At 42.4% G+C, this 18132-nt stretch overlaps 1 protein-coding gene across 2 annotated transcripts; it reads left to right on the forward strand.

The window, feature by feature from the left end:
- Nucleotides 1-11231: 11231 nt before the first annotated feature.
- On the forward strand, nucleotides 11232-17778 carry ARL14EPL (ADP ribosylation factor like GTPase 14 effector protein like). Of its 2 annotated transcripts, XM_048503122.1 has the most exons (4): nucleotides 11232-11354; nucleotides 13977-14021; nucleotides 15545-15687; nucleotides 17512-17778. In XM_048503122.1, the coding sequence occupies exons 1-4, from the start codon at nucleotides 11298-11300 to the stop codon at nucleotides 17717-17719; spliced, it is 453 nt and encodes a 150-aa protein (XP_048359079.1). In that variant the 5' UTR covers nucleotides 11232-11297; the 3' UTR covers nucleotides 17720-17778. The 2 variants fall into 2 exon arrangements, with proteins under 2 accessions (XP_048359079.1, XP_048359080.1); XM_048503123.1 differs by lacking the exon at nucleotides 13977-14021.
- Nucleotides 17779-18132: the final 354 nt, after the last annotated feature.

An 18132-nucleotide genomic window follows, 5' to 3' on the forward strand; every position in this document is an offset into this window, starting at 1 on the left:
TAGCTAGTATAACATAGGAATAAGCATATCATAATTATTGAATATAAGTGAGTAATAAATGCCACTAAATATGACTAAATGTGATTAAATGCGATTATACTTTCAGTGCTAACAATAGCATGGAGGAAATGTTTTATTTCATGCCTCAAAATATTTTAAAAGGTTTGTGCAGAAACGGAAAAGGTAGCAGGTCCTGGGGTCAAAGGCATAGCCACCAGGGGTGGGGTGGGGACTGGTGCACCGGGCAGAGCCCTTGGGGTCATATGGGGGGTGGAAAATTGCCCCCACACCCCCCCTCCTTCCCCCTGCCTTGCCCATATATCTTTCTCTGTGATCGGCAAGACAACTGAAGAAGAGGGAAGAGGAGTGTGTATCTTTTCTACATTGAACACTTGTGAAATGAGATAGGAATTGGCAGAAGATCCCTAACCTAAGTATCTTCTGCAGCCAATAGCTTCCGCCCTTAACAAAAATGGCTACAGTAATAGCCAAATAAAATCCTAAATAGCTTCCGCCCTTAACAAAAATGGCTACAGTAATAGCCAAATAAAACCCTAAACAGCTTCCGCCCTTAACAAAAATGGCTACAGTAATGGGCATGAGATCATGGCTTCATACCCTAAGTTCTGAACATTGTGGAGGTAGGTTGTAAAAGAAAAGATGGCCTCCTTCTACTTTCAGTTTTGTAGAGGCTTCTGCCTCACGAGAGAGGGGGGGTAGGCTTGAAAACTGGCAAAAGGGCTGGGAATGGGATGGAGCCAACCGGGGCAGTGGGGAAGAAATTTAGCACAATAAAAGTGCATTATGCAAACAGCACACAGGCAGCATAGATTCAGGAGATTCAGAATCTGAAGAGTTTACAAATTAATCTCATAGATGCTAGAATGCATTCAGCCATGAAACTTGAACAATTGAACCTGCAAAGTTTTAATTAGTAGTTTTTTAAAAATATTATGCTATTAAATGGAGTAGCATAAGCCATTTAGTTAAACAATTATGCAGGTACATGTATGTGATGTAAATGTTGTATACTTGATTCTACTTGAAAAAAGATCTATCTTTATGCCTTCCTTACTATTTTAGTTGCCTGTGACTATTTTGTTTTTGGGTAGGGTTGCAAACTCTGGCCTGAAAAATTCCTGTAGATTTGGAGTGCAGCCAGGGGAGGACAAATCTTGGAAAGGAGAGGAAACTCAATGGGGTAAAATGGCATGAAGTCCACCACTCCAAAGCAGACATTTTCTCCAGAGAAACTCACTCTGTAGACCAGTTGTAATTCCAGGAGATCTCCAGGCCCCTTCTGGAGGTTGGCAACCCAACTTATAGTGTTGTTGTCAGGATGAAGCAGAGAATAATGTAAGCCACCTTCAGCTCCTTGGGAAAAGATAATAAATGTTCTGTTTATCAGTACCAATCTTGTTCCTTTATGGATATTGAGGTCTGAAAAACAGGGGTGAAAGTAACGTGGTACCTGCCCCTGCCCTTTAGAAAGTATCTCTCATCTTCTGCTTTGAAGCACCTGAAAGAGACAGTACTGGTAAGAAATTTAAATTAATTTCACCCGTGTATGCAAACTGAGGCACTTATTCTGAATTTCAAAAGTAGTTTTAAAATATACCATATTTTCTACTTCAGCGAAACATATTTAATGAACACCAGAATAAAAATGAATATAGAGCCACTGTACATTCTGCTACAGTTCAATTTTTATATGCGAGTTCTGCTCTCCTCTTCTTCTTTTCAAACTACTGACTCTGCGTACGTGGTTTTGATCCGACATGGCCATTCCTCTCCCACTATCAACTCCAAGTTATCCCATTGCAGTTTCAGTCAAATCTACAGCGAGGTGTAGGGACAATAAGACAATCCCAGAGTATTTTCTGAGTCATAATTTATTTTCCCCACGTGGCTTGAAACTCTTTCCCTGCTCTGTTGCACGTTCATAACATCCTAGGTCCCTTGTTCAGGATGTAATTTTGATCTGGACTTTAGAGGATTTTGCAAATATACAAGGTGTGCAGCTATTTTTCAAGAGGACAGTGGACAGTGGTACAGGAACTCATCAAGAGCAATTGAATCGAGATGATACCACTAGCCAAATTTTTTCAGAAATCATCTGCATGCTGATCTGCTCCAAACCTGAAGGGGGTGCTGTAAACACACAGGAGCAGACTAGTGATGAAATGCTCTCTACTGTCACCTATAGATAGGAAGCAGACAAGGGAAGTAAATAAGGGAAGCGCCTCAAAAGAGATAAATGCAAAATTCCCCAACGAAAAATAGTGGTAGAGGCTGCTGGCTCAAGTTTGTAATGAATCTCAAAGAAATTGCGTAAGCTAAGCTCTGTGAGATGAACTTGTGAATTCCTGAGCAGACACTGGCAAGATGTTAGATTAAAAAGCTATTTTCTGCAGAGCCTTTGAGCAGCTCACAAACCAGGCTAGGAAAAAGTTAAAACAGAGGCTTTAATGTTTAAAAAAATGCTTTCCTAGGAGTAAGCCCCATTGACTAAAATGAGACTTACTTCTAAGTGGAACTGACTTTTAGCAGAACTGCCCTAAGACTTTTGTTTAGATGCCCAGGTTATGTCTCAACATCTGAACACTCACTACACATAACACTGATTCCAGGGGTGTTATGTCATCATCTCCCTTGGATGTACCAAATGTAACCTCAGCTTGTGGGTTCTGTGGGGCAGTTCTTGGAATGAGTTGCAACAACAATTTTTAAACAACAAAATGGTTTACTTTTCTTTACAATTAACACTTTTAAAACATCAACATTTAACGTTACAATTCAAGGTCCTGTTCAGGTTGCATTTCAAGTCCTTCTATTTACAGTCTACTGATACTGCCAAGTCCAATTTCTTCTTTGCAAGTTGGCTGGCTCCTGAAGACTCCAAGGGCTTGATGAACAGGTTGCAACATGATGAAGGTTTCCAGGAGAACTCTCACCCATTACAACCACACAAGAAAACCCTGAAACAATAAACTCCAACATTTACAACATAGCAAAAACAACAACTACCTTCCCAGTAGTTTCCAACAATATTGCAATTACCTTAACAAGGTGTAAAGGGCTTATAGAAATCAAGGTCCGAGTCTGGTAGCCTTGTTCTTCTGCAAAAGAGCTCTTTCAGCCTCTCTGCTGCTCCGAGTCTCCACCCCCTTACTGGGTCAACCCATTCTGGGCCAATCCATTCAGGGCATGGGGGTTACATTATGTCATCATCTCCCTTGGATGTACCAAAGGATGTCAATAAGATTGACAACCGCCCTGGAGCAAAATGGTGTATTCCTTTAACAGAGGCTTAATATGCAGAAACTGGCAGCAGAAACTTTTCATTGGATGGAGGAGATAAATATCAGCCTATTAAGGGACAGCCCCCCCCCCCCCCCCGGTAGCTGTCAGCCTTCAGGACCTGGAGTTCTCCCAGAATTACAACTGATTTCCAAACTACAGAGATTTTCTCCCTTGGGAGAAGTAACATCTTCAGAGGGTGAAGGCTGCAGCATCATGTTCACTCTCCTCCCCAAACTGCCTTTCTGAGGTTGTACCTCCAAATCTTCAGGAACTGATATGAAATCTCCAGGGTGTAGATATGAAGTGTATTGGCTGGTATAGTCATTACATTATTTGTGACAAGGTGCCCAGTGCCCCACTTTTCAACCCTGCTTTTCTTTTAAATTTTCAAAAATCATGTCTCTTCTATGGATTAGGTGCAGTGGCGGAGCTCCCACAGGGACATCCGGGGACAAATGGCCCAGGCGTCCGCCATGGGAGTCTCGTGAGGGGCGCAAAATCACACAATCGCACCCTGCCCGCTCTTCTGGCAGATAGTCGTGTGGCTCTTGCTCTCAAGAGCTTCTGTTTCACTCTCTATATAAAAAAACTCACTCAGCTAGGTATTTATGTCTTCCCAAGCAGCAAACCTTTCAAGTTACGGTGAGTCTCAATTTCATTGTACACAGTTTCCCAGCATCCTCAGGGCATCTGCAAATCATTATTTTGCAATTTGCTCTCATCCCTTTCTGCCCCTCTGAAAAGATATTTTCCCCAAACTGTCCCCCAGCATCCCAGAGCCTGCATGCAATCGAGCCTTCTTCTCATTGGTTCTCATTCACTTTCACTTTTGATTTTGCCTCATGAGGGAGGGAGGGAGGGAGGGAGGGGGAGAGAAAAGGCTGGGATAGAGCCGGGAGAGTGGAGAAGAGATCAAACATGCCCTTCTGAAAATTGCATTGGTATGTTTTAAAAGAAAAGAAAAAGAGAAGCTTCTGCAAAAGGGGGCTAATTAGAGCAACAGACATTTACCCAGTGGTGGGATCCAAAATTTTTAATAACAGGTTCCGATGGTGGTGGGATTCAAGCCGCCGCACACACACACCTCCAGTCCCTATTGGGCAGGGAGGTTGCTTTAGTAACTCCTTCTCGGCACTCAGAAAAAATTAGTAACCACTTCTAGAGAAGTGGTGAGAACTGGTTGGATCGCACCTCAGCATTTACCTGTTATCTTCCAGCATAAGCACAGTATGATATCTGTGAATTGCATTAATCTAATAAATGCTAGAATGCACCCAGCAATGAAACTTGAACAATTGATCCTGCAAAGTTTTAATTAGTAGTATGTTTATATTATGCTATTAAATGGAGTTGCACAAACTATGTAGTTTAAAAAATTATGCAGATACATGTATGTGACTTAACTGTTGTATACTTGATTGCACTTGGAAAACATCCACTTGAAAAACATCTATCTTTAATAGTTACTGAAGGAGTGCAAGTCATATATTGTTCCAACCTCCAGGTGGTGGCTGGAGATCTCCTGGAACCCGCCCCTTCCTTGGGTTTCACCTTGAAAATCTCCAGCAGTGGCATATTTACCTAGGGGACCTGGGGTACCCTATGTCCCCAGGCACCCCCTGGTGGGGGGGTGGGCGCAAAAATTTCAGGTTCATTTGTGTGTTTTTTGTTTTTTTAGTGTCTTTTCAGTTTTCTGCAGGGGGCGCAGTTTTTAGGCTAGCTGCTAGCAGCACCAAAATTTCAGGGATTTTTCATGAGATCCTCCTGATCATACCAACCAAGTTAGGTGAGGTTTGGTTCAAGGGGTCCAAAGTTATGAACTCCCAAAAGGGGTGTGTAATGGACTTGCCCCACCCTGAAGGGCTGGTGTGTGTGAAAGGCCTAATGAAGAGGCCTTAGTAACAGCCAGAGTTAAGGCAGCAGGCTCCACTATACTAAGGACCCCATTTGATTGGTTGAGCAAAGGCACAGTTGCCTATAATAATGCATTAGGGGGAACTAAAGTGCGAGCCAGTATAAAATAACGGCGAAGTGCTGTGCCTGTCAGAGTTTAGCCAAGATACACTCTCTCTGAAGAGATTCTGATACAGAGATCAGAAGGAGTCAAGATTGGGAGAGAGATTCAGGAAGAGCCAGAGTTTGACAGAGAGCGGTCTGTCAGATCTGAACTGAAGGATTCTGTCTCTCCAGCAGTGTTAGCTGACAGAAGTCCAGATCACTCTACAAAGCTGAGGGAGGCTTATCAGAGAAAGGAGGCCCTGAGTTTATGGTGCAAAGTAGCCCAGCCAGCCAGTCCAGTGAAACTTGATAGTAATACACTGTCCAGACCTAGAGTCTGCCCTACCCCAGTGTAACACCAGTCTGAGAAAAGCCCCATCCAGTGGCAGGGAGGCCAGTTTGGGGATTAGTATGTGGCAGAGGAGAGAAAGGGCTTTGTACCCGCCGCAGAATCTCACAGGGCATAGACTGTATGGGTGTAATGTGTGATGTTATTCAGTGGGTTTGGTGGATCAGAGAAAGGACTAGATGTCTGTCTGTGAAGAAGAAATTTAGTAGATCTAAAGCAAAATCGTTCCTGAAGGAGACACTTATAGGTATTATTTATTGTCAGTGTGTGTGTGAAACCTAAGTAACATCTGAAGCTCTGTAACTTTTAAGTGAAAAGAACTTCTCTGAAACCATCAAGCGTTAGTACCTCTCTGAGCCAGTTTAAGAAGCCTTTCTTTTGTTTTTAAAATAAATTTCATTCGTTGTGTTCAAGTTACCCTCGTGCCAACCTGCGTTTGTGTGTGAGAGGTTGAGGAGTGCCTGTCTGAGACACTAGAATTCCAGCCAATTTTGAGTTCCCTCCATTATTGTATATGGGACTCTGAAGGACATTCCCCACAGACCAAGAGCAAATGTGAGGTGGGATCCTTTATATATTTGGCAGCCAGCAGCAGTTTTTGAGATTCCTAGTTCTTTCTCTTTAATGGTGGCAGCAGAGTAAAAAAGAAGATCCCTGAACACTAGCCTGGGATATTTTGGGTGGCAAAGGAAACCCCACTGGTCAGTTTAGTGGGAACCTTGATTGTAGGCCACTGGTCCAGTTACAATTGGTGGCTAGTGGTGGGTTAATATCTCTCTCCCTCGCCCTTGAATATAAGGGACCCCGTTACAGGGTGTCTCATCCCCCATTGTTTCCAATGGGAGCTAATAGGAGATGGGGGATACACCTTTGAGGGTCCATAACTTTTGACCCCGTAAACCAAACTTTACCAAACCTGGGTGGTATCATCAGGAGAGTCTCCTAAAGATACCCTGAAATTTTGGCGCTGCTAGCTTAACAATTGCATCCCTGACAGCAGGCACCCTCCAAATTTCCCCAGATTCTCCTTTTAAATCCATCCCCTTTGGCATGGACTTGAAGGGAGAATGTGAGGTCCCCAGTTTAAACATTGAAAGTGATGCTGTTTGGGGTTGGATTCCACTGGAGGTGTTTTATGAGAGATGATGCTGAAATTTTTTTGGTAAATGTTTTAGTGGGGATGATTTGTGTGAGATTTACATGCTTAATACCCACTTGCACTGGCTTGGAGCTGTTTCTCAGGCTAATAACCTACCTCATAGGGTAGGTGTGAGGACAAAATTAGCAAAGAGAGTTGGTGGGGAGAGAGCCATGTATGTTTTGCTGGGGGTGGGAGGTGTTTTGTGAGCTGGTGCAAAAAATCATTGTTTGGTCGTGGTGGGGAGGGTGGCCGCCCATGCCGGTGGGGGGGGGGGAACTCAGGTTTTGTTCTGCGAGCTCCAGTTTGCCTAGATACACCTCTGATCTCCAGGTATCTCCCAGTCTTGAGCAGGCAACTCTCGTTCTGCACAATGTAGGATGTGTTACTAATAGATATATTTTCAACATTTTAATGTCATCTCTGCTTGTTTGTGATTAATGAATTGTAAACAAAGGAGTCTAGAAAAAAGAGCAGGGGACATGAACACACAACTGTTCATAATTTCTCTGCATCTGGGATTGTAGAGAGTGTAGAGATGTGTTGGAATGCTTAGAGTAAACTCCCCACAGTAAACTCCCTGAGGTTCAACTTGTAATTCTATCATCAGTTATGATGAGCAGCCTCTGAACATTTTAAAATAATTGCATTTTATCATGAACTAGCAGGGCCCGGCCACACGTTGCTGTGGCAATTGTCCTTCTTATCACAGTCCGCAACCCACACAGATGTCCATGCAGGTCCAATGATCCCCAGCATAGCCTTTTGGGGTGGTCAAATGGAATCCCTCTTTCCCTTTTCAATTCACATTGTTATATGGTGCTGTCTTGTTTTTTTAGTATAAGGTAACCCATTCCGTTCCACAAAGTAACTGTCCAGAGTGCGAATCCCACTGTCCATGAGGCTGGTTGACACGCACAGTCCTGGCTTGGGTAAGGCAGAACTGGGGCAAGGAGGCTATCCCAGTCAGGCAGCAGAGGCAGGGTGGTGAGGCGTTCAGATCGAGGCCAGCTCTCTGGGTTCTTAAAGGGCCATGTGCAAAAGAAGCAGAGCCAGTAGTGTTGGTTCGCCCCCACCCCATGGATATTCTTAGAAGAAAAAGGCAAACTCCAGCTCACTTTTAGTAAAAGAGAGCTGTGGTGAATATGGGTGAGGAAGTGGGTAAGTGGTGGTTGGATGTGAGGGAGGAGGGAGGGCAGAGTGCTTAAGGATGTGTGTGATGGATGAACTGGATGTGTGTGTTGTGTGTGGTAGCAGTGGGTGAGGCACAGAGTAGTGAAAGATTACCTGCGTGTGAGGGAGGCATGCAGCGTGGCGTCTCCTGCGGGGAAAGTGTGAATGTGTTTCACTTCCACTCGTATTACCTAACAGTATTACCTATTTACTGTTTTCACTGCTCATCTCTGGCCATCTGCAGGAACATTCTAAGGGCATCCCAACCCCTCAGGCCACAGTCATGCTGCACGAACATTCTAAGGGTGACAGTTAAACAGAGGCAGCTTCATGTCCTGGTGCTCCAGGAAAAAGATTTTACCTGGCTCAGGTATGGACTTTCGACGATTTGAAGGTTTGATTACCTGCCCATAACGGGGAGGGACGTCATGTGTAAATGTGGGGGCGATCCATCCATCCGTTTCGGCGCTAGGGCAGGACTAACAAAGTCACTGTTAGCTTTTTATATATATAGATGCTAAACTGCCTCTTTTCTATGTGTGCACATTCATTCTTGAATTGCCTGTTGGGAACAGTAGTATAGGCTTGGAATAAGCCAAATTCCAGGACATTGCCAGTATCTCAGGGACTTGTCTTGGACATGGCTAGGAGCTTTGCCGCTGTTAGAGGTGATGACAGGCATAAGCCATGCCCATTGCCTTCTCCCACATGGCTGCACTCACAGTGCTGCTAGTGCTGCAGTTGGACCAAGAGATGGCCTTGGATACCAAGTAAAATGTTTGGGTGTGCTGTTTTCAGGCCTACTCTTGTTTTTAACTGCTTATGTTGCTACTGATTTTAATTTTGGCTGGGCTAAAAAGGGGTAGATAGTTCAGGTTCTAAAATGCAGGTAGTACTGAGATTATTAGGGTGATTTTGCATTCCAAATTCTGAATTTCTGAAACTGCCAATCATTTGCTCTTAAATCTTCACAAGAATCCAAGTTAGGGATATGACCTAACAGCTATAATCTGTATATGACTCGCTGTAGCCATTCAGTCAGAAACCTCCTTTGAAACCTTTTCATTTTAATTGCTATTTATTAATGAGCATAAAATATTGCTAGGAATATATTAGCTGTAGGATTTCTAATTTAGATTTCTAACACTTCAACAGTTAAAATAATGCTCAAGTCCCCTGAGCATTGAAAGCCTGCTGGAGTATGCTCATGTTGAGTTGTGTCTTTTCTCTAACTTACAAACTAATGTTTTTCTTCATTCATAGGATGCTCCCCTTCCTTCTCTTTGGGTTCCCCCATTGTGCTAGCAAGCTTGGTTGCCTTACTTATTAGAGTGAACCAATTGGAAACGTGTAAGGAATTTCAAGGGTGGAGGAAGAGGATAAATAATTTAAAATATCAATGTCTAGCCCAAATATTTCCTTTTGGGATACTGCCAGTTTTAATGGCTTGGGCAGACTGATGTCTCCTCCACACCCCCTTTTTTGCAATGGGCTTTCAAATGTTCTTAATATGTAAAGGTCAGGAGTATTAAAAACCGTCTGTTCTGGAGTGTGTAGATGTCCCCTCCTTTGAAAAAAACGAACAGAATTATATTTTAGTGTGTACTTGGAGAGTCCTACATTTAATTTCATTTTGATTTCTAGTTTGTATTCTTTAAAAGCCTCAGAACAATTATGAAAACTAATGTTAGCTTCACTGACATTTTTAAAATGTGCCACTGTGGATACTGAATTCCTGAGCCAGGCAACATGTCTGAAAACTCATCAAAGTGACATGCTGGGATGATGACACATGCTGCAAAGCTGGGGTGACCTTGGAACCCTTTAACAGAGAGGAAAAGAGTGTTAATTTTTTAACAACTTCTCAGGCAGAACTGGGACCTTTTTTAAAGATGCTGAAAAGAAATGTTCCGTGCTTTATGCGGGAATCAAATATCCAGCCAAATTTGAACAGCCATTTTCATATGCTAACAATTACCAAACAGAGGTGCTTGTATATGATAGCACACTGCTACGCACTGCCTGTACCTCAAATGAAATGTTGTTTCTTTAAGGTGCCTCCAGAGCAGTGACTTTGCGACTGTACCTTACTGGTGGCTGATTCATTATTATACATATTATTTTACTGCCAAAAATATGCTACTACCAGGTAGGAATTTGTTGCAAAGTGATTGCTAAGATACTCAGCCACCCCAGAAGCTCTCAAATTAAGATTATTTTTAAGTGGTTATAGCTAGAACTGAACAGTTGACAAGTCTAAATTTAGTTTTGCTATTTCTGATTCTTAAATTATTTTGGTGCATGGGCTTTTAAACCTCAATAAGATGAAGTAAAGCTGGGGAGGGAAGATGTTGATGGCCCGCAGTGCCTTTATGTTGTGAGACTCTACAATGAAATTCTCATGAGTTGGAATAATATGCTTTTCCTGCAAGCTCTTTCCAGGTTAGTAATTGTTACATTTTACCATCTCCAGTTTTTGTCTGAATCTGTATTCCATTGATAAACCAGATTACCAGTTTGTCTTGTGAGTAGTAAAAAGAAGAATGTTTCTTGATACTTCTGAGCATTTGAGAAATAGCTTATACTGTGCTAGTACTATGATAGAGCAGTACTGACATCTAAAGGCACTCAGGGTTAACTACATATTACATTTCACTGTGTTTACAAATGGCACCCCTGACTTGGATAGATGGAATCACTTGTTTGACCAGTCCTGTCCCGTTCTTTTCTCTGAGACATCTTGACTGGTGCTTTAATGAGAACCTCCTAATTATCTATGTTCTGATAAACAAGTGCAATGTGTGTAGAACTTTATCAGTTCACTCCAACAAATTGGTAGCTATGAAATTGCTTTATAGATGGCTTTAACTGGCTAGAGAATAGAACTGTCAAATAGTGGAGGGATGAGGCTAAATGTGATCTTCTGCTTCTGTCTATGTGTAGTGTGTTAATTAAATATCGCTCATCATCTCAACTCATTGGGGTATTGTGCCTCAATAAACCTTTTAATTCATTTGCAGTGCAGCTATGGACTTCTTTCTTTCTTTCTTTTTTACTAAGCTTCGTGTCACCCACTGGGGTGTGACAGGACCCAGATTTTACTATATATCTTGCCACTCTACTTTTCTTCTTCTGTTTCCCTTTACTTTTGTGATTTGACTTTTTTGTTGGCATAGAAGGAGCTCGATTGATGGAAGATGCTTTGGGAGGCAACTGTTGAAAAGCAGAACAATAATAAATACCTGAGTATTTTTTTCCATTTCAGGGCTTGTTTTGGAAAGGGAAAATACTTTGAAAGGAATCAGTACTGAAGACTGCAAATCTGTACTGTGAGGAATGGCAGAAACAAGTAGCACTTACACTAAGGAAAGTACTCTGGAACAGAAACAACAGGTATAGTTTCTTGGCAAACAATGTTTATTCCTGTCTCCTACTTTCTCCTAAAGACTAGTAATACATTCACATATTACAAATGTTTCCCCTGCTTTTGTGCCATTTAGCAAACAAAATTAGAATATCATTAAAGAAAATATTATAAAACATGTAGAAAAGCAAGACCTGCTGAGGAAGAGTCAGCATGACTTTTGCAGAGGCAAGTCCTGCCTTACAAACTTACTAGAGTTCTTTGAGGATGTAAAAAGGCATGTGGATAAGGGGAAACCAGTGGACATTGTCTACCGTATATACTCATGTATAAGTTGACCAGAGTATAAGTCGAGGCACCAAGTTTTACCACAAAAAATTGGGAAAACTTATTGACTCATGTATAAGTCGAGGGTGGGAAACGCAGCAGCCAACGGCACAGAGCAGGGCGCAGCCACCATTCCCCCTCTGCCCCAGGGAGAAGGCAGCCACATTTTCTCTGGGGCAGACGAGTTCCCTTCACAGAACAGGGCGCTGCCCCCATTCCCCCTCTGCCCCAGGAAGAGGCAGCTGCCTTTTCTGTGGGGCAGACGAGTTCCCTGCACAGAACAGGGCGCTGCCGCCATTCCCCCTCTGCCCCAGGGAGAGGCAGCTGCCTTTTCTGTGGGGCAGAGGAGTTCCCTGCACAAAGCAGGGCGCAGCAGCCATTCCTTCTTTGCCCCAGGGAGAAGGCAGCTGCCTTTTCTCTGTGGCAGAGGGGGTTCCCTGCTCGGCGCCCCCCCCTTACTTTAACAAATGGAGCAGGCTTGAGAAAAGGCCTGCTTCCTGTGTTCCCTTCTGTTTGGACTTGGTGGGAACTACATTTCCCATGGTCTCCTGGGAAATGTAGTCCCCAGCAGGCCATTTCAGCCTGGAAGGGAACACAGGCAAGCCCTCTTCTCAAACCTGATGTGTTTGTTAAAGTAAGTGGAGGGTGGGGGGGCGTCGCAGGAGGGGTCACTGACTCGTGTATAAGTTATGGGGGGCATTTTTCAGCCTTAAAAAGGGCTGAAAAACTCGACTTATCTGCGAGTATATACAGTACTTGGATTTCCAAAAGGCTTTTGACGAAGTTCCTCACCAGAGACTATTGAGAAAACTCAGCAATCAAGGAAGTCCTCCTGTGGATTAAAAACTGGTTGAGAAACAGGAAGCAAAGAGTGGGTGTAAATGTGGGAGGTTCTCACTCTGGAGAGATGTAGGGAGTGGTGTCCCCCAAGGATCCGTTTTGGGACCAGTGCTCTTTAACCTATTCATAAATGACCGGGAAGTACGGGTGGGTAGCATGGTGGCCAAGTTTTTCCAGATGATACCAAATTATTTTCCCACCTCGCTGTTCTGGCCCGCCCCACCAAACAAGAGAATCCTCCCCCACCCCACGTGCGAGGAGTTCACAAGAGGGGAGCCAGCAATTCTCTCGCATGTGCAAGGCATTAAAAGGGGAAGCCGGCAGTTCTCTCTTGCACTCAAGGAGTTAAAGGGGAAGCCAGCAATTCTGTCTCTCACGTGAGGATTTTAGACGGGGTGGGTGGGGGTGGGCAAGGGCGCCGATTCTTACCGTCTGCCTGCATTCTGATTTTAACATAAAATAAAATACTGAAATTGAGTGGGGGGGAATGGGGCGAGATTCAGCCAATCAGAGTGGGTATGGGTACTCACAGAATTGACACAGAGCTTTTGCAGGACCTTCAAGTATGCAGCATTAGGCTGGATATTACCACAAATGAGGGAAAAGAAAGATGGTGCTGCAGTAAAACTTTACTGATCCTTGTTCTGCATCAGTGCCAGTAAATTTCAGTGCATACAATATTGGTCACTATTCGGACCAATTTTAACATGCAGTTGTCATATTGATTGTAATGTATTGCTACCCCTCTTAAATGGATGATAGGAACAAGTAGTAGTTTGAGAGCAGTTCTTTCAAATGTGAGCAGGGCATCTAACAACTCACCACCCTTTCTGTAGTTTATTTAAATGTATCTTGTTCTGCTGATTTATTTATGTTTGCTATTTTTTTCTCCTCTATTGTGAACTTCATTATTTGTTTTTATTGTGCAAGCTTTTTATCAAGACTGTATTTTATGGGTGAAATCCAATATATTTTATGGGTAAAATCCAATTTTGAGAACTGAATTTAAAAATTAGGCTTAATCCTTCCTTAGCTTGTCTCTTCCCTCACACCATAAGATTCCATAATTTGTATTTCATATACTTGGTTTGTTTATAGAAATTGTCAGAAATTACATAGAATGTACATGACAGATGTCATGTTGTTTCAGTCTGCCAGTTAATACTGGGGACCTGCCAAGTGATATGGAGGGCTCGGAATAATAGAAAAAATGTAGCATTTTAGGACCTCCTTCTCATCTATGTGCTTTTAAAATGTGTTCATAAAGGTTGGTTTGCCAGCACTTCATTATCTTAGTCCGTTATTAGTCCAGATGCAGTCCCCCACTTACTTCCAAAAAATGCTCACTCAATTACCTTAAAATACTTTTCCTAGTGATTAATATGCTGGCTTTGGCTGTCTTCTTAATGCTTTGCTGGAGTCCACTGCATGTTTTGTTTCTTTGCATCAATTATTTTTTTTCTATGCCTTTTCCTTGCCCTCAGATTCTTCAGTTGGCAAACCAGGTGGAACATTGGAAAAAGAAAATGGTAAGAGTATGGACACGGCAAGCTGAAAGTAGCAGTGTCTGAGCATTTCCTCTTCCACTGTAGGTTTTGGAAGACCAGTCTACACTATGCTACTGCCCATACAGCCAGTCTTGAAAATCTTAATAAGGAGAAACCTAATTTGTCAGCTGGGCAATCTGAAATGTAGAACACAAGCTTAATGTAAATAAGTTGGGTCTAATCAAATGCACTAATGTTCATCTTCCATTAGTTGCAATGAGACTTGTGTGAAAACCTTCCTGATGGTTTGTGTCTGTGATCTGCAGCAGTCTTTCTTTGTAACTGTAGCACTTGGAAAATGATCCTCTGCTGTCACAGGAGTTGTTGAGGATGTATGATTTCCTGGTTACCCCATTTATGAGAATGTTTAGAACAGTTTGCAAGGACTGAAAAATGTGAGTTTCTCTTAGAGCACAAATTAAATCACTCAAATCATTTGTTCTAAATATAGGGCCAACTATATGTTACTTTATACTCATGTCCTCTTCTGGTCTGTCATAATGACTTAATTAGACATAGCTTGTAAGTTCCATGCTTGAAAGTCAGTTCCCAGGAGTGTGGGGATCCAGTTCATACAGAACACTGGAGCATAGGGAGAAAGGGTTTAAGTCTCACATCCCCATGCAGTTTTCCTATGTGAAACAGCACCAGAAAGTACGGTTTCATCCACGAAGGGATCCATGGTTACATGTAGGTTTTCCATCAGGACGAATACCAGCCTCTGGAGCCATTTCAGGTTGGAAGGATGGCATGGAGGGGTTTTTTAAACCCCTTCTCCCCATGCACAGCAGTCCCAATCTGAATTGGGTGCCTACACATCTGGGAATTGTATTTCATGCACAGAACTCACAAGGCACATCTGATCAAAGTTGTTGTATGCACCCAAGTAGGATGCAAAGATAATGTAGCACATCATCAGACCTTCAAAACTACCCTCTTCCAAAATTAGCCTTTTCTCTTAGACTACTTCACAATAAACCTTTTAAAATTAAATTTGGTCATTCACCTTCTTCTTTGTTCTGGGCCTCCTTCACAGTGACATCCTTTGCTGGCTTTCCTCCTCCCTTCTTCCTGTCCCCTCTCCCACTCTTCCCCTCCCCCTCTGATGGGGGGGGAGGGAGAGGTTGAGCTCAAACATCTTCCATCCTGAATAGGAGAGCTCCAGCTTTTTCTCTATCTCAGAGCTCCTCACCTGTCTTTCTCTTAACTGTGGTAAATACTTACAGATCCCTCTAATACTTTTCAAGCATTTGGAGTAACTGATGCACAATCATCATAGGCTGCTGCTAACATGGATATTTGTGATGATGCAACATCCTCCAACTAGCTAATTTTCAAGTAAGGTTTCTTTAGAAGGAAAGAGATGGTGAAATGTTTTAGTAGGAATTACTGTTAAGGTAAGGTTGCTGTAAGCTCACTGTATCAATAGTAATGATTATAAGTAACAACACAATTCAACAGAGATCACCGTATCACTTTATATTCACCTACTTCTTTGCTTATAGCAACAAATAGAAAGGCAGCTGAAATGCCTGGCGTTTCAAAATCCTGGACCGCTTCTAGCAGATTTCAACCCTGAAACTCGGGAACAGCAGAAGAAAGCTTGCCTGTCAATGATAAACCAGGATTGCTTTAATAATACAAAGAAGTAAGTTGGTGCATTTAAGATACTCAAGATTTTAACTAGAATGTCACTATGACAGACAGTGATAATCTGAGACTTGAGTCTTGTGCTCACTTCCATGGAGTCCCAAATTATTCATAGAAGCCTTTTTTCACAAGCTACAGTGAATGTTCACACAATCTGTGTATAGCATACAATTTATTTTTCATTCTAAGTGCATTAATTCTATTGTTGTATTCAATACATGTACATCTCCATATGTTATTTGTCCCCAGCATTTATCCAGGTACTGGTTCCTGTTTCATTTGTAATATGAACACACATTGGTTCTTTCTTACGAATAAGTGTACTCAGGTACCTGCAGGTTGCATGTGCATTCACTGTAAAAGGTTTTTTCTTCTGAAGGAATAGGCATATGGTCAGGGGTGACAAACATGTGGCCTGGGGGCTGAATCTGGCCCCATAAGAGGGCTTATCAAACACAAGAGCTAGCTGAGTCAACCCCCCCTCGCTCCCCCTCTCGGTTACTGCCTCTCCAGTCCAGGCACCTACCCCAACCCCATTTCTGATCTGGCCTAGCTAGCCTGCACCCGCATCCCACCCTGCTCCTGATCGGGGCACTGCAGAGCTGCATGGTTCCCTGGCTCTGGTGTACGTGCCACTTATAATGCATGGACTGTCAGTGATGCTGGCGCCAGGGTCATGTCAGCTCCACAACCCTTTTGCCCCCACTCCCGGGTAGATTGTAGTGTTAAATGCTTGATGCATCTAATTGGAACTTCTAGTGAAGTCATCCATCAGATCTTCCCAACTTGAATGTATTTTTATAATTCAATTAGAATTTGACACAAACATCACTATATCGAATCTTAGCCACTTTTCAAAAATCATTTATGTCCCTAACAAAAACTGGTTAGAATCTCTCTTGCACACAATGTGGAAGGACTCTCATCAGCTTTTCAGCACTAGCTGTCATTGTTACAAGTCATAATACAGGATAACATGGCTGGGCTCATGAGAGAATCACTCATGGAAGGAGAATGGCCAGGAAAAGCAACATTTTTTCCCTTAACTGTTGCATAAGTATGTTAGACACCTGTAAAATTGACACTGCTAGACAAGGATTTCTTAACTAACTCAATGTTTATTCTTATTTTGTGTATAAGCAAGAAAATATGTTTAAGCAATATGCTAACTTTAAAAGCCACTCCATTAAAACAGTTTCTGTCTGAAATATTGAAGAACTACTACCTGTATTATTCATAACTTCACTCCATGACATTTTGTGGTTGACTCCACCTCCTGGTGGCAGTCATTTTGTGGTTGCACCCACCACCCCCTGTCTGATTTCCAAAGACTCCTAGAGGTTGGGGACCCCAGGGTTAAGGTATCAGACTAGCAGCTGAAAGATCTGGTTTAAATCCTCAACTGTGTCATAAAGTTAACTGGATGATTTTGGGCCACTTGCCCTCTCTTAGCCAAACCTATCTCACAGGGCTGTTGTGAAGATAAGGAGGAGAAGAAACTAAGGTATGTGTCCTGAGCAAGGGCAGGATAAAAATGCACTAATAAATATTGCTTCTCTAACCTAAAACTGGTTCCACATCTTAATTTGAAAATATGTCAGTAAAAAATCTTAATGAACATGTCCTAAATGAACATAAGCACCAAACCCTCCACTTAAAAAAAGGGAGAGGGGTCTTGCCTTCAGCTGAGGTTTAGAAAGTGCATTTGTCAGCACATTGCAAATGTGTCAGCAGAAAGCCCTGACCCTTTGCATTGATGTCTCTTCTTTTGCTGTCTCCAGATATAGAGAAGGGCTCACTGTGATTCTCTGGTCTTTTATAGAACTGTGAAGAAATATGACAAACATGGCCAGCTGCTTTCCAACAAAGCAGATTTGTGTGACTGCCTGGAGAAGAACTGCTTGGGCTGCTTCTACCCCTGCCCTAAATGCAATTCCACCAAGTGTGGGGCAGAGTGTCGCTGTAACAGAAAATGGGTTTATGATCAGGTTCAGATAGAGGCTGGACAAATTAGTAGATTTCCATTTTGAGCCAACTGACAACATTTTCATTTTGTTTTCCCCCATTGTGACAAAAAATGCTTCAAAAAAGTCCATCATTCCATAATCAAATAAATATATTGTTTAGCTTGTGTTTCCCAAAAGTTTGATTTCATTTCTACAGAATTAATTTTTTAAAAATGAATGTATACTCAATAATTTTAAAAAATAGTAAGTTACAAACTGCAGCACTGGTGAAAACCAAAGACTTATTTTTTAATAGCAAGCCAATAATCCTGGTCACCAGTTTATGAATATAATTGTTGACCTCCAGGTGAGGAATGACAAGTGATCTCCAGATGACAAAAGTTCATTGTCCTGGAGAAAATGGCTGCTTTGGAGGAATGGGTTCTACAGCTGAAGTCCCTCTCCAGGAATTTCCCAACCCAGAGTTGAGAAACCTG

Source organism: Sphaerodactylus townsendi, linkage group LG07, assembly GCF_021028975.2.
Source record: "Sphaerodactylus townsendi isolate TG3544 linkage group LG07, MPM_Stown_v2.3, whole genome shotgun sequence".
Lineage (NCBI taxonomy): Eukaryota > Metazoa > Chordata > Lepidosauria > Squamata > Sphaerodactylidae > Sphaerodactylus > Sphaerodactylus townsendi.